Source organism: Limanda limanda, chromosome 14 (genome assembly GCF_963576545.1).
Source record: "Limanda limanda chromosome 14, fLimLim1.1, whole genome shotgun sequence".
NCBI lineage: Eukaryota > Metazoa > Chordata > Actinopteri > Pleuronectiformes > Pleuronectidae > Limanda > Limanda limanda.
In genome coordinates this window covers 23,963,360-23,984,569 of record NC_083649.1, presented here as the reverse complement: position 1 = coordinate 23,984,569, position 21,210 = coordinate 23,963,360, and the positions used below count along the sequence as shown (strand labels likewise).

Genomic DNA, 21,210 nt, shown 5'->3' with positions numbered 1-21,210 from the left:
TTTCGCAAAAAGGTAATTGGTTTGAACATCAATTGTTTTACCCATCCAGTCAGTCTTGGTTGGAGTTTCAGACTCTGACTTCTTAATTTTATTAAAAAGAGGCGTAGGAACAACATCTGCTGAAACAGATGTTATACTGGAAGATAAAACATTCAAGTCTAGAGATAAAAGTTACCAGTACAGTTAAAGGAATACTTGTGATATGAGTTCACCTGACCAAATAGATTTCTACCTGTATTTTCAATATTATGCTAAATTAAGGAATTAAAGAAAAAGGTCAACAGGGGGCATTACAACTGATCAAAAATGCTGTCCAGGTGTCAAACATCCACTAAAACATGAAGGTTGTTTATGAATCAAAGTAGTTTTTTAGCATCAGTGATCAAGCTGATCACAGCTTTGACACCACAGGCCCGATAATCATGAGCTGCAGCTGAATATTCCGATTTTCTCTGCTCTCTCATGCCGTGATAACCATGAGTTGGTTTTTATCTGCACACTCATACAGGCTAAAGTAAAACATTCCTTCTGGGATTAGTTTTTTACACTTATAATTTGTTAGTAATGTTTAGCACTTAATTCGGAATAAAGTGCTCAAAAAGATGTTAAGACTTATTCTGAGATATCCTTTTGACATCAACACACGCTAATTTCGAACAACAAACTAGAATCCATAAAAATTCAAGATTAGAAAGATTCCAAAAATAACTATTTTTATTTCAACCAACTAGAATTTGTTAAATAAGCCAAGTAACCACATTTGAAATATACTACTTCAACCAAAATGACTGAATACATTGGCATGTGTTCTAGTTATATTTGTTCATTGGACATAATGATCCATTTACTTTCATTTCGGTTGAGAAATGTGGACTGTTCTGTTTTTTACACACACATTCACATATATCTTATGACAAGATATACTTTGTTTAAATGGAAAAAGCTTTTCATATTTACATAGTAACAGTCTGTTATTTATCTTGCTTGATGTATTAACTTCATTATTTCATTGATTCACTATCACGTATGTTTTATCTAAAATATGTATTAAACTAAAAACTAAAAACATCCCTGCTTGTCATTATAAGCTTGAATCTTAACTGATCTGACTCAAACCGAAAAGTCACATTAAAAACATTAGCAAGGGAGCATTATAAATATACTAGAGTTCAGGTAAAAATACTGTTCAAAATCAATGTTTTTAGTAATTAGCAATAAACTATTGTGGACATCACTTCAAGATTCAAGATTTTTATTATCAAATGCACAACAATAACATTAAGCAGTCGCTGGCAATGAAATGCTTGAGTCACAGGCTCTCTTCTAACAATGTTTCTATTAAAAATCAAAATAGAAAATCAAAAGTATATATCTAAAAAATATAAATATACAGCTCAAGCTCACTCACTTCAATGTATAGCTGGAGCAACTGGATAATAACAATGGGCAGTTTGAATTAATATGACAGTTTTTCTGTTGATAATATTTTGTCTTTAAAATATAATGGAGCAGCCTATGAAGCAACAATTTGAGTAGAAGTATAAATAAGCATAAAATGAAAGGACTGAAGTGTAGAACTGATCTACTTTTTTGATTGAAAAGACTTGTTGCATTTTCTTTGGGTTTAAATAATAAGATATTTTGCTTTGGATAATCCTGGAAAATTTGACTTGCTCTTGATAATGTCTCCTTTCGAGAGAATATATAGCATAAAATAGTTTTCCCTCGTATTGATTTGCATTTTATTTTGTATTTTTCTTTGTGGTGAAAAAATAAACGGTCTTTAAAAAACTGCAACAAGACAATACCAGTAAAACTAAGGTGGTATTTGTCATCAACTCGATTATGTAACGCTGTGTTTTAAAGTATTTGATAGTAAAAGTTCGTGTTTACAAATGTTGACAGTTGCATTGTGGGAGACGGGTGATTGACACCGCCGCCATTTTGCTCCCGCTCCGCTTCCATTGTGTGAGATAGTAAATATCCGACTCTGCCAGACAAGCACAACACTCTCGTACCGTAGCGAAGAAGCAGCGTTAAATTCACCGCCGGTAAGTGACACGTTCTCGCCCCTGTCTCCACCACGGAGCAGTTTAAAGTGCGGTGCACAGGACAGTGTTCGGAACAAGTAGTTTAGAGCGGGAATGAGCGGTTATTTCGACGCTGTGGAGGAAAGCAGCATCAGACTCGGGGTTCGGGTTCACTTCTTCCTCCTCTGTTCTCATGTCTGCTCCACTCGAGCCGCTGCTCCGCGTCAACCCGACGTCTCCTCTCCGGCCGCCGGAGCTCTGCTCTCAGCCACGCGGGTCTCCTGTGTGTTTGTGTTGTCTAGTGTGCGCAATGTTTGTGTTTTTAGGAGAAAATGTCAAACTTTGTGTGTGTGTGTGTGTGTGAGAGAGCTGAAGCTTCGTTCGGCTCTGCGGCCATAATGTTGCGGTAGGAGGCGGGGCAACGGCTGATCCTGCCGCCTCAAAGCCCGACAGACTGAACGTCTATTGGTCGTTGAATACGAGAGGGACGCCGCTGATTGGTGCGCTGTAGAGTGACGGGCCTGGCGAGTTGTGTGATTGGTGTGGTTTAGCAGGCCGCAGTGCCGGGATTGGCTCAGCGCTCTGTGCGTGTCTGTGCTGCTGCCAGAGCAACAACAACACAGAACAGATTTAGCCTGTTAGCTTAGCGTTGGCTTCTGTCCAAAGTTAACAGTGTCTGTGATAACATCAACACGTGAGGATTTCTTTATATATAGTGCCCGAGCACCTACGTTGGGAGGCCCTATTGTATTTCGAAGGATTTGTATTTCCGTTTTGGGGCTTTTTCAGGGCCAATACATGCTCAAACTCTTGCCAAAGTTTGACGGGAATTAAAAAACCCCAAAAGTAATTGAATTCTGGATTAATTTGAAATGGGCGTGGCGAAATGGCTCAACAGCGCCACCTAAGGAAAAGCCCCTCCGTTAGCTTTCACCGATCTTCACAAAAATCGTAGCCCAGGTGTATCATGACCAGACAAAAAAAAGTCTAGAGGTGCAATCGGAAAAACGCAAAGGGAAGCCCGCCATTTTTGATTTAGTGAATTTTTACTTTGATGTACTTTTCCCAGGGTTTTCATCAGATCAACTTTGAATTTGCGTTTTCGTCACACGGTGTGACTGTGGTTTGGCGTCAAAATTTGATTTCACGCCATCAAAACACAAGGTTCTGTATCTCAGACATACAGTGGGAGATCAAGTCCAAATTAGCCCCAGCCTGATGAGATCTACACAGAATCATGACTTAAGATCACAGCGACCCCTGGTGGCAGCAGGAAATGTCTTGTTTTTTGCATGTCTTACACTTGGATGTATTCAGACTAATAGATCTGTGTAGGTCAATCACACTCTTTTTCACCTTTGCATTTTTGACATCAGTGGAATCTAACACCACTGACAATGTGACATAAAAGTAAACTGACAACAAATAATTATTTGCTTAAAGAATCCTATGAAGTGTTCTTTTATATAAAGCCTTTTTACGGGGCGAAAAAACATGAACTACATTATAAACTGTAATGTATAAGATTCCTCTTGTCGCCCATTCAGGTGAAACTTTGACATTATGGCTCGTACCAAGCAAACTGCTCGTAAATCCACCGGAGGAAAAGCTCCTCGTAAGCAGCTCGCCACCAAGGCTGCCCGGAAGAGCGCCCCCTCCACCGGTGGAGTGAAGAAGCCCCATCGTTACAGGTAATAACATCCACTTCCACTTTTCATAAATAGGAGTAACGCAAACACCCAATGAAACTAAATCTTTTGATGAGTCCTGGATCAAGAAAGAGACCTTCTGCAGACATAATGCTCCCATCAGACTTGAATTCAATACCTGAGTTTATGTTTTGTTCACTATTGTGTGCAGACTTCCATTTGTCCGACTCGTCTTTAGTCAGCTGACTGGCTGCTGCCTTTTTTAAAATAAACAACAAATCATTTTCTTTAGATCCTCAGATCTAGAACATGTTTGTGTGTTTCAGGCCCGGCACCGTGGCTCTGAGAGAGATCCGTCGGTACCAGAAGTCCACTGAGCTGCTGATCCGTAAGCTGCCGTTCCAGCGCCTGGTGAGGGAGATTGCTCAGGACTTCAAGACTGACCTGCGTTTCCAGAGCGCTGCCATCGGCGCCCTGCAGGTATGTCTGTACACAAAGTATATCAACCCATTAAGACCTAAGGCGGCCAATACAAACACACTTTAACACCTAAACATTGTTTGAAACCAGCCTGTTATCGGAAGAGCCGACGGAATTCAGTGTAAAGCATAGACTTTTCCGTAGACTGTGTTTTTGTTTTTTTTAAGAATAAAGACAGCAGGTCAGCAGAAATGTACTCTGGTTCTAAAGCTTCTTCATTGTTAAAAATCTGCTGTTACCTGCTTTAATATTGCTCCCCTTGCTTAGATCATCAGCCATTGTCCGAAACTCTACTTTTCAGTGAATCACAATGTATTTCTTTAGTCACACGTATTGAAAACTATGACATCGTGGATAAGACGCACACAAACATAGCACCCAGTCTTAAAGGGGACATATTATGCCCATTTTACCACAGTTTATATGGTTCCTTGGGGTCTTACTGAAATGTCTGTAACTTACTTGGTCAAAATACCACAAGGATCATTTAAAACGGCATCCTTTTTACCCTGTCTAAAACAGACCTCTTCAGATTGACCTGTTTTGAGTACTGGAGACGAAGATACAATCTTGCAACCATGTCGTTTTGAACCAGAGTCAGGTGGGCCGAAGCATGGCTGCGAGAGCCCCAGCACCCCACCTCCCAGCGCAGGCCCACAGTGGGAGCTGTGGGAGTTGGAGCAGTTAGCTCCAGCTCCCAAAGCCCAATGCCCATAGCTCCAATTAGCAGCCAGCTCCCCAGCGTTAGCTCGCGAGCCGTCAGACATCTAAGTGGCCAATAAACATGCCGATCGTCGAGGCGGAGACCGCGGAGACTCTCTCCACGAGGAGACGCGATCTTCACGGTGGAGCGTGTTAGCTCGCAAGCTAACCCCTGGAGCTAGGAGACGGCTCCCCGGAGCTAGAAGAAGGCTATCCAGAGCTGGCTGAGTTCGCTCCCGGGGACCCCGGAGCAAGGAGACGGTTCCCCGGAGTCCCCGGAGCTAGGAGACGGCTGTCCCCCCAGAGCTAGCGTTAGCTAACGCCTGACACTCGTCAATTCGGGTCGTAATCCCATTAGCCGCCCTCTAGCGTATCGTTTCTGACAAAGAGGGACCACAACAAAGTTTTTGGGACAGTAGACATGCCAGATACCCAAATTAACGTGTAGAGGCACTACAAAAGTGGAATTATATGTCATAATAATATATCATAATATGTGCCCTTTAAAGCTATATGCACACATGTTGCATCGATCTAAATGGGTTAAGAAAGATATAACACAACTCTTAAACCGACACAACTCTCCTCCTAACATGTGTTGTCCCCTCTCCCTGCAGGAGGCCAGCGAGGCGTACCTGGTGGGTCTGTTTGAGGACACTAACCTGTGTGCCATCCACGCCAAGCGCGTCACCATCATGCCAAAAGACATCCAGCTGGCCCGCCGCATCCGTGGAGAGCGCGCTTAGTCGGCCTAAATAATGTTCCTGTTTTTCTCTACCTGTCCCTGCCCTCCATCCTTTATTCCACCCCACCCACCTGCCTCAACTCACCCCTCTCTCTCTACCCGGCCCAGCTTCTCAGTAGACTTTAGCGTAACCCTAATATGAAGAGATAGAAATATGTTGAAGTCTTGTCTCTCAGAGGTTGTCTTCTTTTGTTCTCACCAAATGTTTTAGGGTACCTGTTTTGTGCATGTAAAAGGTTTAGCAGATCAGACTCACTGTGCAGACATGGTCAATCAGGCATCACAGGGTTTGGGTGGTACTACAAAACATGAATCCCACCCTTTGACTCACCTGGATTTTTCTACGTTGGGGGACCGGTAGGTGCAGTTTGTGTGGCACACAGGTGATCAGAGGGACTTGACCGAGGGGCTAGTCTGCTTAAGCGGAGCTGCAACTTCCACAGCAGGGTGCTATTAAAACTAGTCCCCAGGCCCTTGTCCATCTGAACACCCTCCTCCCCTCTCCACTCAGTCCGTCCCTCTCCACTCAGCCTGACGGCTCGCTGCACCTCCTTCACCTCAGTGATCTGTAGTGGGAGGGGATGCTAGTCTGTTTGTGTGGATGTGTGAGCTCTGATCTTCAAAGCCACTTGTGCGCAACAAACAAGAATCTCTTGGTTGCTTGAGAATATTGATTATCGTTGTGGATATGTGTCTATTTTTTCATGCATTGCATCGAGGATGAGCATCTCTTCCTTAACCACTTCCAAAATAAGAGAAAATTAATAGATATTGATATTGTCAACATGGTTGTCAGTTTTTTTTTTTTTTTTTTTTTACTGATCCAATGTATTGTAGAAAATCCGGAAGGGCTTCTTTGTTTTCCAAGGCAACTTCTATCCTAACGGCAGCCACAAGGGGGCGATGGTTTACCGTCTTCTCTTCCACTCAATTGTTCTCCGTAGATCAGTTAAAGGCTTCTGTCTTTTCAATGTTTATTAGATAGATGTTAGACTTGTCAAAGCATTATGAGTAGAATCAAAGTGAAAGCTACACTGCATGTTTAGGGTCTGCGTCTCCTGCACTCTGTAGTTCTGAGCATATATAATCTGTCCCTTTCTCAAAATTTGTGATACACAATATAACCTCATATTTGTTTTCTTTTATATTTTTCTTATTCCTCAAGATTTTAAGACGTATAGATGAGCTGATCTTTGTATTTTCCAAATTTCTCATATTATGGTGGTAATAAATAGGTGTTAGAATAAAGTGATGGCAGCCGGTGTGATTTATTTACTTTAGAAGATCAGGAGGGGGAGGGGGGAGGAGAGACTGATGTGATACTGGGACTTTCTAAAAGAAAGGTTGGAGCGGCCACAAGGGGGCGACCTTTAACAACAGACACCAAATAACAGTCTGTACCAACTGGATAACAATGTTGAAAAGGACAATAACCTGGCACATTTGAATCAGGTTTTGTTCTGTGTTTGTGTCAATCTGTTGGTGTTGAACTGATTTAAACGAACACAGCACATGTTTCTTTAAGTCAGTATCTTGTGTCTGTAGCTGGCAAGTCAATATGATTCAACTCCGTTTTTACATGCATAATTCAGCTCGACCCGCCTCAATAAGAGTGACTTTAACAGCCAGCGCTCATATTCTCACAGATCAATCATTTTAGAGTCACTGATCACTTGTCTCGCGTTCAGAGGTCAACTCCAGTCAGAATGATCTGAAACAGGTTTACAGATAAATATACTTAACTTATGCTATAACATTGAGGCCTGTAGCATGTAGACTGTTTATTCACACATTGTGACACATAGTTCAGCAGGATAAATGCATTTTCAGAATTATATTGCGTGAATCAATGCACCAGCAGGATTTGATCTTCGTCTCTTTGAAATGTTTCAAAGGTAATTTTTTGCATTATATGTTAAAACATCAAATCTCTCATTTTTAGTATAGTTGAAATATATATCTGACCAAAGTAAAGCACAGTCACTTTCTTTTGGACTGTTTTGATGATCTGCCTTGAGAGAAGTGTCAGCGCCCTCTAGTGGAGGCATCTTTTTCAGAACAGACTACATAACCTGAGCAATGTGATTTAAAAAGAAATTAGGTACTTATACTTAGGTATTATACTTGAGCCTTTAATATACTGGTTTGTATTTCTACTCCACTATATTTCAGAGAGAAATACAGGACTTTTCATTCCACTACAAGTTTTTTTATAGTTGCAGCTATAGTTAAAATATTACATTATTATGAGCAAATGGAGTAAATTCCAACATATGTTAAATGAATTCTGCCACGTTGAAAAGCTGTCAGTTAGATTTCACCGATCTTCACAAAAATCGTAGCCCAGGTGTATCATGACCAGAAAAATAAAAAGTCTAGTCCGAAAAAAAACTACCTGCAATATTGGTAAGGCGGACCTCGCTTTCCATGGAAGCAGGACACAAGCATTTGAAGAGGAGGCACGTTTGACATAACGTAGACGATGCACACTAGCCTCGGTATGATAGCCTGTTATCTAGCTTGCTATATAAACGTATGTGCAGGATTCTAGAATCCATTACAAAAATATGGTTTAAACTTTTTTCTAACAAGTTTAAAAGCATAATGTTATCCTGTTGCCTGATTTGGGGATTTTAAATTTTAGCTGGTCTGTGTGTCTGACTGAACTCTAAACAATAAAGAAAGGAGGTTGGGGGTAGGAGCAGCTTGGGCCAGATATCTTCACACAAATGACTTTTAATAACCGTTGCTGCTTAGTGTTAATCATGAATCTTGTACTTGTTCTCATTTCTAACTTTTTATATTAAAGCATACCTCCCTTAGCTTCATTCGACATCACACAGAGTTCAAGCAGCTGATAAGTTCTTGGGGACAGACAGAGTGACATTGTTTTGGTTTAGTTGTTTCGAAAGTTTACACAAACAGAACATACAGCCAATAGAGCAGGAACACAATATTCTTTACTCCAATGGACACCACCACTGGCCTACAAGGCATCAGCTGTTTCAAGGCTGGTCAAGAATTGAACAGTTTGCCTAGCAACTATCAGAGGAGGATTGAGATTGGGAGCTGCTGCTCGTCATATCCCTATTCCAATGCCAAAAAGGTGGACTACGCCTGCGCACTCTCGAGGAAGAACCAAGGAGGACTTCCCCTCGATATTGACCAATCCGGTTCTACCTACTGTTATAACATATTTCAGACGCCGGCTGTTTGATGCGACTCGTGACTTCCCCGGTTCTGCTAGAGTGCCGGTGTAGTGTGTTGGATGCCTATTGTTTTGCTGTAACTTTTCATACCTTTTCATTGCTTCTCAATAAATACTTGAATTAGACCAGACCGGCTCTTCTAATATTTGGGATAAACGACACGCTGACACTGACAAACGTTTTTTTTAATCACAATTATGCAGTCCGAAGAAGACTGTAGTTTCGTTTGTTGATGTTTTATTGCTGATACTTTCCTTGTCCTTTGTTAATAGAAAAGATGGATACTTTTTTATTTATTTTTAGTCTCAGCACTTCGGCTGTTCTTGGTTGACAGGAAAAAGGGAAACTTGAATTTAAATAAATTTTCTTATATAAGCACTTTTCCTGTCCTTGGTTTTAAATGAACACAAACTTGATTTTCTTTGTTTTTGTATCAATAGTACCCTAATATGCAGCAAAGTTTGTTAAAATACTTTTTTTAATGAAGTATCGATCTTTAATGTTTTTGTTTTCAGTCATCAAATGCCACGAACAACCTCAAGCTAAATGATGGCCTGATGACATCTACACAGAAATCATGACTTAAAATCAGAGCGCCCCCTGGTTTTTACACTTGGTGGTCTTACACTTGGATGTATTCGGACTAATAAATCTTTTCAGGTCAAAATCACTCTTTTCTCTTTTCAGATTGTATAAATCTTTTACCTTTGCATCTAAGACATGAAAGGAATCTGACACCTCTGACACTGTGACATTAAAGCAAACTGACAACAAAGAATTATTTGCTTTGAATCCTTTAAAGTGTTCTTTACAGGGCGAAACAACATGTACTACATTATAAACTGTAATGTATAGGATTCCTCTTGTTCCCATTCAGGTGATACGTTGACATAATGGCTCGTACCAAGCAAACTGCTCGTAAATCCGCTGGAGGAAAAGCTCCTCGTAAGCAGCTCGCCACCAAGGCTGCCCACTCCACTGGCGGAGTGAAGAAGCCCCATCGTTACAGGTAATAGCATCCACTTCCACTTGTCATAAATGGGAGTAACGCACACATCCAATGAAACTAAATCTTTTGATGAGTCCTGGATCAAGAAGGAGAACATCTGCAGACATAATGCTCCCATCAGACTTGAATTCAATACCTGAGTTTATGTTTTGTTCACTATTGTGTGCAGACTTCCATTTGTCCGACTCGTCTTTAGTCAGCTGACTGGCTGCTGCCTTTTTTAAAATAAACAACAAATCATTTTCTTTAGATCCTCAGATCTAGAACATGCTTGTGTGTTTCAGGCCCGGCACCGTGGCTCTGAGAGAGATCCGTCGGTACCAGAAGTCCACTGAGCTGCTGATCCCTAAGCTGCCGTTCCAGCGCCTGGTGAGGGAGATTGCTCAGGACTTCAAGACTGACCTGCGTTTCCAGAGCGCTGCCATCGGCGCCCTGCAGGTATGTCTGTACACAAAGTATATCAACCCATAAGGACCTAAGGCGGCGAATACAAACACACTCTAACACCTAAACATTGTTTGAAACCAGCCTGTTATCGGTAGAGCCGACGGAATTCAGTGTAAAGCATAGACTTTTCCGTAGACTGTGTTTTTTTTAAGAATAAAGACAGCAGGTGAGCAGAAAAGTACTCTGGTTCTAAAACTTCTTCATTGTTAAAACTCTGCTGTTACCTGCTTTAATATTGCTCCCCTCGCTTAGATCATCAGCCATTGTCAGAAACTCTACTTTTCAGTGAATCACAATGTATTTCTTTAGTCACACGTATTGAAAACTATGACATCGTGGATAAGATGCACAAAAACATAGCTCCCAGTCTTAAAGCTATATGCACACAGGTTGCATCGATCTAAATGGGTTAAGAAAGATATAACACAACTCTTAAACCGACACAACTCTCCTCCTAACATGTGTTGTCCCCTCTCCCTGCAGGAGGCCAGCGAGGCGTACCTGGTGGGTCTGTTTGAGGACACTAACCTGTGTGCCATCCACGCCAAGCGTGTCACCGTCATGCCAAAAGACGTCCAGCTGGCCCGCCGCATCCGTGGAGAGCGCTCTTAGTCGGCCTCACTAATGTTCCTGTTTTTCTCTACCTGTCCCTGCCCTCCTTCCTTTATTCCACCCCACCCACCTGCTTCAACTCACCCCTCTCTCTCTACCCGGCCCAGCTTCTCAGTAGACTTTAGCGTAACCCTAATATGAAGAGATAGAAATATGTGGAAGTCTTGTCTCTCAGAGGTTGTCTTCTTTTGTTCTCACCAAATGTTTTAGGCTATTAAAACTAGTCCCCAGGCCCTTGTCCATCTGAACACCCTCCTCCCCTCTCCACTCAGTCTGTCCCTCTCCACTCAGCCTGACGGCTCGCTGCACCTCCTTCACCTCAGTGATCTGTAGTGGGAGGGGATGCTAGTCTGTTTGTGTGGATGTGTGAGCTCTGATCTTCAAAGCCCCTTGTGAGCAACAAACAAGAATCTCTTGGTTGCTTGAGAATATTGATTATCGTTGTGGATATGTGTCTATTTTTTTCATGCATTGCATCGAGGATGAGATCTCTTCCATAACCACTTCCAAAATAAGAGAAAATTAATAGATATTGATATTGTCAACATGGTTGTCATTTTTTTCTTTTTTTTTTTAACTGATCCAATGTATTGTAGAAAATCCGGAAGGGCTTCTTTGTTTTCCAAGGCAACTTCTATCCTAACGGCAGCCACAAGGGGGCGATGGTTTACCGTCTTCTCTTCCACTCAATTGTTCTCCGTAGATCAGTTAAAGGCGTCTGTCTTTTCAATGTTTATCAGATAGATGTTAGACTTGTCAAAGCATTATGAATAGAATCAGATAGATTGATAGATAGATAGATAGATAGATAGATAGATAGATAGATAGATAGATAGATAGATAGATAGATAGATAGATAGATAGATAGATAGATAGATAGATAGATAGATAGATAGATAGATAGATAGATAGATAGATAGATAGATAGATAGATAGATAGATAGATAGATAGATATGTAGCGCCTTTAACCTTAATGTTAGGAAGTAACTCACATTCCTCTAGGTTCAGAAAGTCGGACTCTGACTGGAAATTGAACAGTGATCATTTATTGCCTCACAAACAATTATTATTCAACAGTGCATAGAATTAGGAACAAAAACAACAATAGACCTCTTTCAATAAAATAAGAAAATAAAATAATAAAATAAAGTTCAAAGAAAAGTGTCCTTTCTTCTATATCAGAAGATTTGGTTTCAACCCTGTGTTTGTTCTACTACCCGGGTAGGTTTTATGGTGAACGTTCTTATCTGCATTCAAGTGTATCTGTGTCTTTGGTCTTCGGAGTGGATCCCGATCTCCGTCCGCTGTCAATCGCCTGGCTCGCCACTGAACCACCAAGGGTTCAGAATTCTGATCAATCTATCAAAAAAAAACAATAGGGGTCCAACAGAGGCTTAGGCCTACACGGCTGAAGCAGCTCCGCTCTCCCTCTCTCACTGCGCACAAAGCTCTCTCCCAGGTTCGTCAGCTCTCTGCACGAGCAGCCTTCACGGTCAATGTCTCGGTGAGTGCTCCGGTAGAGGACACGCTGTGTGGTCGTGACCATGAATGCAGGGCTAGAGCGCCACCTTGTGGTGGGGCGTGGTAACTCTCTCTAAATGATAAACATGGGTCTGGTATCCATGTGGGTTACACCCTTCCCTCTTGAATCTGCATGAGTCCCTTCATGAGCTAATCTCTGGTTCATATCAGGGCTATCATAGTTACTAATGGTGTCTAGTGCTTGGTAAAAGCTCTGTAAAACATTCTGTGCTAAAGACATCAAAGGTTTTCCCAACTTGATGTAGTGAAAACGGTCAGGGGGTTGTTGTGACTTTTCTGACCTCCGTGTGGAGTCATTTGTGTTTCCATCTGTCGCAGCTTCACTTTCAGTTTGTTTGTCAGATGTTTCAGATGCCTGAGTGGGGTTTGGCTCAGCATCGTTTAGAACCTCCTTGGTTCCTCCACGTGCAGGGTTCTCCTCCTCATCAGTTTCATTTGTCATGTTCGGTTCCTTTCCTTTTGCCATATCCGTGTCATTCGTCATATCCGGTTTGTTGGTCACATCCGTTTCGTTTGTCATATCCAGTTGGTTGGTCACATCTGTTTCGTTTGTCATATCCAGTTTATTTTCTTTGGTCATGTCCGGTTGTGTACTATCCTCTCCAGCAGAGGGCCATTCAACTATGACCTCAAGCACCTCTCCTTCTACCAACTCAGGAGGTGTTTCGACAGGTTCAGCCGGGGGATCGCTGTCATCAAGACCCTCCCGAGGCTGGGAGGTCAAGGAACCCGATGGCATGGCCAGCAAGCCTCCATCTTCTGGATTTGCATTGGGTTGCTGATTCCTCGGAATTTCACACACATGCTTGAACCCTTCTTCAGGGGCAAAATAGGACTGGGCAGGGTAGATGAACAAGTCCTCCTCAGATTCTGAGAGTTTCTCTAAGAGTTGAGGGTGACTCTGCCTAGTTCTTGGCCTGCGGACCTTAGGTTTGACTGGCATACTGAGAATGGGATTTGGGAGAGCCATCTTTCACAGGTAAGCAGAAGGCAATGTCCACAGGTAATCGAGGTTGACGCCCAAACATCAATTCATATGGACTGACACCTGTGACATCGTTCTTGGTGCAGTTATAGGCATGGGTAAGTGGTTTTACAAAATCTCGCCAATGACTTTTCTCCTTGTCCCTTAAGGTTCCCAACATGCCTAACAGGGTTCGATTAAACCTCTCTACGGGGTTTCCTCTCGGGTGATAGGGTGTTGTGCGCACCTTTTTGATGCCTGCAAGGGCGCAGAGTTCTTTGATGAGTTGGGACTCGAAATCCCTGCCCTGATCACTTAGCAGCCGCTCAGGAAAGCCGTAGTGCACGAAATACTGCTCCCAAAGGGTTTTGGCGACCGTCGTAGCCTTCTGGTCTTTTGTCGGTATGGCAACCGCGTATTTGGTAAAATGGTCTGTGATGACCAATATATCTTTAGTATTGTGACTGTCCGGCTCTAGGGACAAGTAGTCAATACATACCAATTCCATGGGAATACCAATTCCCTTTTCCTTTCCTTGAGCATCAGCTTGAGCTCTAGGGAGTCAGGAATGAGGTTGGCCTTATCTCCGCCCTCCAAGACTTGTACAACCTGTGCAATGATCGGGTCAGATCTTTGATGTTCTCTGAGTTCTTCTGGACTGTAGGTAGGTATGGTAGAACAACCTAACACATCATCAGTCCCATAGGTGTCTGGAACTGCATCAGGATGGATAGCGAGGGATTCGACCAAGGTGATGGAAGGTAGGTCATCGTCTGCCTCGGTTAAAAGACGGTGTTGACACAAGACTGCGACTGCTTCCACAGGTAAATCTTGTTGGTCTGGAGACGAAGAAAGATGGTGTGAAGTGAACCTTTTGATTCGCTCCTTCTCTTCAAGAGATGTATGGTCATCAGCCATACTGTCATGTGGCCGTCTAGAAAGGCCGTCAGCGTCCTGGTTGCTCTTCCCAGCACGGTACTTAATGTTGAAGTCGAAAGTCGAAAGGGCAGCTAGCCAGCGATAACTGGCAGCGTCTAGTTTGGCTGACGTCAGAACATATGTCAAGGGATTGTTGTCCGTTATGACAGTGAATGCATTTCCGTAGAGATAGTCATGAAACTTCTCCATGATCGACCACTTAAGAGCTAGGAATTCAAGCTTATGGGCGGGGTATCGCTTTTCACTGGATGAAAGACCTCTGCTCGCATAAGCGACGACTCGCATCTCCCCATCCTGTTCTTGGTACAGGGCAGCCCCTAGACCTGAAGTGCTGGCATCTGTGTGGAGAACGTATGGTAGTTTTGGTGAGTTTTTCAATGATCATATCAAATGCCTTTTGGCATTCCGGCGTCCACCGCTCATTAAAGGGCTCTTTGGGGTTGAAGTACCCTCCAGGGCTAGATGTTTTTTGACCCTTCCGATAAGGTGGATAGCCGCCGGTAAGATTATTCAAGGGTTTGACTATTTTTGGAATAGTCTCGGACAAAGCGCCGGTAATACCCCGCAAAACCCAAGAAGGACTTGAGCTCACCAAGAGTTTGGGGTCTAGGCCATGTGTGGAGAGCACTGACCTTGTCTGGATCGGTCTCTACCCCTCTGCTTGAAACGATGTGGCCTAGATATCGCACAGAGCTCTGGAAGAAATGGCATTTTTTGGGTGAGAGTTTCAAGCCATTCTCTCTCAGCTGCTGGAGGACATGCTTAAGCCGGATTTCGTGCTCCTCTAACGTGCTGGAAAACACAATGATGTCATCTATAAACACCAATACTTCCTTCAAATTGATGCTACCCATGACCCTCTCCATTAGTCGTTGGAAAGTACTGGGGGCATTTGTAATGCCTTGGGGCATGCGATTGAATTCATAAAACCCCAATGGGCACACGAAAGCGGTTTTGGGCTTATTACATTCCTCCATCTCTATTTGGTAATATCCGGATTTTAGATCCATTACCGAAAAACCATCTGGATCCGGCAAGAACTGAAAAGGCTTCCTCAGGATTGGGCAGTGCGTACGCGTCTCTGATTGTCAGCGAATTCAATTTGCGATAATCAATGCAAAGACGGACCTCTCCATCTTTTTTACGAACTACTACAATTGGGGAAGCGTAAGGGGACTCTGACTCGCGAATCACCCCTGCGTCTAGCAGTGTTTGCAAATGCTCCCGCACAGCTTCGTAGTCGTTTGGGTGGATTGGTCGAGGCCTTTGTTTAAATGGTGCATCGTCTTTCAGATTTATATGGTGTTTCATTCTGGTCGCATGCCCAAAATCAGTCTCATTGCAGGCAAAAACATCATGATACTCATGCAAACTACTTGTTACTCTGTCTTTCCACTCTTTTGAAAGGGGCGAGACACCAAAGTCAATGGTGAAGCCTGACTGGTCTGGTACTTTGGCTGGTTTGGGAATGCCAGCACAACATGTTACAGTGTTATCGGATTTGTCTGAATCAGGTAAGTTGTCATGTATTTCTTTGGGAGTATGAAGCTCAGCAATGACACAGTTTGTAGGAAGTGTGACATCATGCTCATGCTCATTTCTCACCCACACTGGTAATTTGTGAGGATGGTGTCTTGGCAGAGTGACAAGGCAGCACTCCACGAACAGCCCACCAGGTAAGGCAGAGGATTTAGGCTGCTCGACTATAGCACAGTCACTGGGGGTGTCAACCTTCACATACCCTTCTAGACAGACTCTCGTTTGAGCAGGTATGACCTGCTGCACCTTGCCCTTTAAAGTTGCTAACCCTATTTCCCCTGTAGAGTTAACCTTGTTTCTAAGCCTGAGTACACGAATGATCTGTCTATACCCATACACAGAGGACAAATCATTTGGGTTTTTATCAATACAATGTTCTGCATATAAAATGTCGAGTGCATTCGTGCCAATGAGTACAGGTAAGTCACAATTACTATGGCGGTCTGGTACCACTAGGGCTAAGGCTAAAATTTCAGGCTCAGCATCAACAAACTCTTTTGGGAACTTGAGAGTGATGGGTACATAACCTAAATAGGGAACATTTTGACCATTAGCACCTTCAACATTCAGGGCTTGGAACGGCTGGATGGGGTGCTCTGACAGGTGAGTTTTGGAAAAAGAAGCAGTTACTGTGGTCACCTGGGACCCTGAATCAAGGAGACACCTAGTATCAACCCCTGATACACTAACATCTGCTATACATTTCTGTCCTACGAGCCCTCGAGGAAGTTTAACTTGGGGCTCTGCTTTGTGGGATCGAATGGATGCTTTTGTTGTAGATTTTAGATTGGGACTGTGATTTCCAGCTGCAGTTCGTGGTAGTCCCCCGACAGGAACTGCATTCAGTTTAAATTCTGTTCCCAGACTTCTTGTTTTTGCTTTAACTCTCTGCGCTTCTTTTCAACCAACTCAGGATTTGCCTCATTGTCACAGGAAGGTGCGATATGGCCATCCTCGCCGCACCTGAAGCAGTACCATGGGCGGGGCCTCTTGTTGATAAGTTTTGGTTCTGGAGAAAGCGAAGGATATTCTTCAACAGGGGCTTTGGGCTTAGCCTTCTGTTTCTGACCTGGCCTAACAGACGCTTGGCTTGAGCTTAAAGATGCTTTCAAAGAAGCTATTTGGGCTTGTAGCTTCGCCATTAGTTTTTCAAGTTTTTGCGGATCATAGGGGGCAGCTGTTGCTACGTCATTATCAGTGGCATAGTCTTCCACTGAGAGTGTGTTTGACTGGACTTTTGTTCTGTTTGCTCCAAAATGCTTCTTCATTCTGCTGAATTTAGCAGCTTGTCTGTCCTCCTCAGAACGCACCCACAGGAGTAACTCTGAAAAGGGAGGTGGGTTATTCTTCCTCTGTTCAAGCTGAAGACTGGTAAGTAGACCATTATTCCAGCAGCCTCTACAGAACTGCTTAAGCAGCTGACGATCTGAATCACTAGCAGTCAAACCACCTCTCTTGATGACCTTGCTCAAGACTGTCTGCAATCGCTGCAAATAGCCTGAAGGCTTTTCTCCAGGGTCTTGGTTTGTGTTCAAGAACTTTGCAAAAAGCTCATCGCCGTCATCGATGATACCATAAGCAGAGTCAAGTAGGGCAAGATATTCATGGGGAGAAGCGTTGGTCCCAAGATGTTTGACCATGGTGGCGGCAGGCGGGAAAAGGCTCTCAGCCATTCTCCTGGTTGTGTGTGCGGCAGACATGGCAGGGTCTGCAAGGAAAAACTCAACGCTGCTGCGCCACATGTCATAATCAGACTCTGAACTGGGACAGGGGATTCTGCCTGAGAAGGGTCTGAGTCGGGTGTTACCATGATAGTGGAGAGGAAAATCACTGTTCTTGATGACATGCTCAACCACTACTCTTTGTATCTCTGGAGTGGAGAGATGTTCAGAAGGTAAGTACTGGGTGGGGTTCCTACGAGGGGGTGACACCGCTGCACCTATTTCGAGTGGTGGTGAGTTACGTTCATGGGGGTGGGTCTGATTGTCACCCATGCTGATAGGAGTTGCATCAACTATGTGTACAGGGCTAGTGTGTTGAGATCCCTGATTAATTGTTGGTGCATCTGGTTCAGTTGTCTTAGATTTGGTGGATTCTTGAATCCTAGCTAGTTCATCTAGCAAAACCTGTTCAAAATCTGCTCCGCTTAGCTGAGCAACATCCTTCAGTTCACTTAGGTAAGTCTGAGTTAAGGTGGAACCTCTGTCGGCTGTGTACAGCTCAGACAAGAGCTCAATGTGGTGGACAATGTTCGGGTTACTGGAGGGTCTATCAACAGGTAAGGCATCTTTAAGATACCCAATAGCTCCACCTGAACTATATTCCACTATAGCTGTGTGTTGGAACTTAGCTTGACTGCTCGTAACTTTGATTACCCTTCCAAGATGGCGCCACGAACGGTCGCCTCGGTGTGTTGGTGCGCACTTTTGTGTTTGTTTTTAGTATTTAATTCTGTTTACTGCGACCCTACTCGGATTACTTTCACGATGGACGAACTTCTTTCCATCAGGGACACAACACCATCCGATTTATGTCCCAACTTTATCGCCTCTTCCGTGGATTTAGTGGACTTACTCATCAAAGGTGCGGTGGTCCTCGGACACGCAGCGAGACTCCGGCAGAGACGACGAGGGAAGCGCGCTGGGGCCCTGGTGCGCTTCAGGGAGCAGGGGTTACGCTCACCTCTCCCGAGCATCCTCCTCTCCAATGTCCGCTCGCTGTGCAATAAGATGGACGAACTGCGCCTCCTCATCCGGACAAATAGAGACCTTTCCCTTACTTCTGTCTTGTGTTTCACGGAATCGTGGCTGACCGAAGCCACACCGGACTCCGCCGCACAGCTGACCGGCTTCCAGCTGTTACGCGCGGACCGCGACTTGATCCTCTCACGCAAGGCAAAAGGCGGAGGGATTTGTTTTTATATAAACCAGGGCTGGTGCAGCGCCGTACAAACAGTTGATCAAATGCCCGACCAGGGGGGAGAACACTCTCGATCACTGTTACAGCATCATCAACAAGGCGTATCATGCAGTTTCCCGCGCTGCTCTGGGCCTGTCCGACCACGCTCTTATTCACCTGATCCCAGCTTACAGGCAGAAACTCAAACTTTCTAAACCTGCTGTGCTGAGATCCAAGAACTGGAGCAACAGAGAAGCTGTGGAGGAGCTGCGTGACTGCCTGGACAACACTGACTGGGACATTTTTAGAACTGCTTCCAACAGCCTTGATGAATACACAGATGCTGTGACGTCATACTTCTGTGAAGACAGATGTATTCCAACACGCACCAGGGTGAGCTATAACAACGACAAGCCCTGGTTCACTGCAAAACTCAAACAGCTTTGTTTGGAGAAGGAGGCGGCCTTCAAGAGTGGGGACATGGATAGTTTCAGACTGGCAAAATACTCGTTTGGCAAGGAGATTAAGGAGGCCAAACGACAGTATTCAAAGAAGCTGGAACAACAGTTTGCAGCCAACGACTCCTCGTCAGTCTGGAAGGGGCTGCGGGTGATCACCGGCTGCAAAACCAAATCCCCCCACTCTGTGGAAGACCTGAAACTTGCAAACGAACTGAATGACTTTTACTGTAGATTTGAAAGACAATGGACCAGTTCTAACCCAGACTCCCAGCCCCCCCACATAGCTATTACACCTCTTCACCCCAGCCTGGACAAAGACTCAACCCCCCCCACAATATGGCCCCTGACTGCCCCCTCCCCCCCATCACACCTCTCTCAATTCAGGAGAGAGATGTAAACAAGCTTCTAAAGAAACTGAACCCCCGCAAGGCACCTGGACCCAACGCTATCTCCCCCTCCACAGTCACTACGTTTACATGATGGCAGAAACCCGATTTCGGCCGAAATCGGGTTTCTCTATCCATGGGGGGTTAACTGCTCTATCTCAGGGTACATGGCACTGAGAAATCCGACTCTTGTCCGAAAGCATTTCATACCCTGCTACGATAGGTGGCGCTGTTTTCATTACAGCTAGTGGTGATCCTGCCATTTCCGCTTGACCTAGTCACCACTAGCAACACAAAAACAACAACAGCCTTCAACTCAGCATGCGAGAAAGATGACGAACGGAGAGCAAGGTGAAGCTACGTCCCTCTACATGATGTTGTGCATGTTTACTCTAGGAGTACTGCGAATGCGAACGGCGCATTTGATTAGAATGGTAATGGCGAGTGCCGGCCGGCACCGGGCAGCAACATTTTATCTACGTGTCGACTTCCGGGTCACGGCCAGGGAGGGAGGGAGGGAGGAGGGAGGGAGGGAGGAGGGGGGGCAGGATCTCAAGCATGCGCAAAAATGTCTTCTCCAGTTGTTGTCTAGCTTCCAGAGTTACATGCGCGAGTTGTCCGATATACAGCCAAGTCCGATCTACTTATCTAGGGGTGGTTATCCGACTTCAGTCGGACACAAGAAAATCTAGATTTGTGGAGTTACATGACATGGATCTTTGATTGAAACCCGACAACGCCAGAAATCGGGTTTCAATCGGACACATGTAACCGCAGTGACTGAGGCACTGTGCAGACCAGCTTTCTCCAGTGTTCACGGGCATCTTCAACACCTCACTGGCTGAATGTGTTGTACCTGCCTGCCTCAAAACATCCACCATCATCCCTGTTCCCAAGAAGCAGAGGATCACAGGCCTTAATGACTACAGACCTGTCGCCCTGACCTCTGTAGTAATGAAGACCTTTGAGCGCCTCGTGCTGACTCACCTCAAGACCATAACCAACCATCTCCTCGACCCACTGCAGTTTGCCTACAGAGCCAACAGGTCCGTAGATGACGCAGTCAACATGGGACTCCACTTCATCCTCCAGCACCTCGACTCCCCCAGCACCTACGCCAGGATCCTGTTTGTGGACTTCAGCTCCGCATTCAACACCATCGCCCCAGCTCTTCTCCGTGACAAGCTGACACAGCTGAGCATGCCTGAAACCACCTACAGGTGGATCTCTGACTTCCTGACCGACAGGAAGCAACGCGTGAGGCTGGGACTAAAACCTCCCACCATCTGAACAGTTTTTTCCCCATGGCAGTGGGGCTCACAAACAAGCCCTCTGCACCACACTGACTCTGCACCGCACTGACTCTACCCCACCACACCCCACCCCCTGCACATAATTTATAATTTATAACTTAAATATTACTGGCACTATCACCAATCTCTGCACCTTCGCACAGCACGTGCCCATAACTCTGTTACTGTATATATGTATATACTTTATTTTATTTTATTCTATTCTATTTTATTTTATTCTATTTCTTATATATTGTTGTTTTTTATATTGTTGTTTTATGTACAAAAGTAGTGCACCAATGACA

The 21,210-nt window shown here is 44.3% G+C and overlaps 1 protein-coding gene across 1 annotated transcript; it reads left to right on the top strand.

The window, feature by feature from the left end:
* Positions 1 to 1,897: 1,897 nt before the first annotated feature.
* LOC133019020 (uncharacterized) lies at positions 1,898 to 10,883 on the top strand. Its single transcript, XM_061085355.1, has 8 exons — positions 1,898 to 2,051; positions 3,578 to 3,721; positions 4,006 to 4,159; positions 5,479 to 5,606; positions 6,118 to 6,174; positions 9,708 to 9,824; positions 10,109 to 10,262; positions 10,755 to 10,883. Exons 2-8 carry the CDS (start codon positions 3,594 to 3,596, stop codon positions 10,881 to 10,883), a joined length of 867 nt encoding a protein of 288 aa, XP_060941338.1. The 5' UTR covers positions 1,898 to 2,051; positions 3,578 to 3,593.
* The last annotated feature ends 10,327 nt before the right edge of the window (positions 10,884 to 21,210 follow it).

Coding starts and splice junctions, on each gene's coding strand:
- LOC133019020 (XM_061085355.1), top strand. CDS start 3,594: ATGGCTCGTACCAAGCAAACTGCTCGTAAATCCACCGGAGGAAAAGCT. Junction 4,160..5,478: donor CTGCCATCGGCGCCCTGCAG/GTATGTCTGTAC, acceptor CTCTCCCTGCAG/GAGGCCAGCGAGGCGTACCT. Junction 5,607..6,117: donor ATCCGTGGAGAGCGCGCTTA/GTCGGCCTAAAT, acceptor CTCTCCACTCAG/TCCGTCCCTCTCCACTCAGC.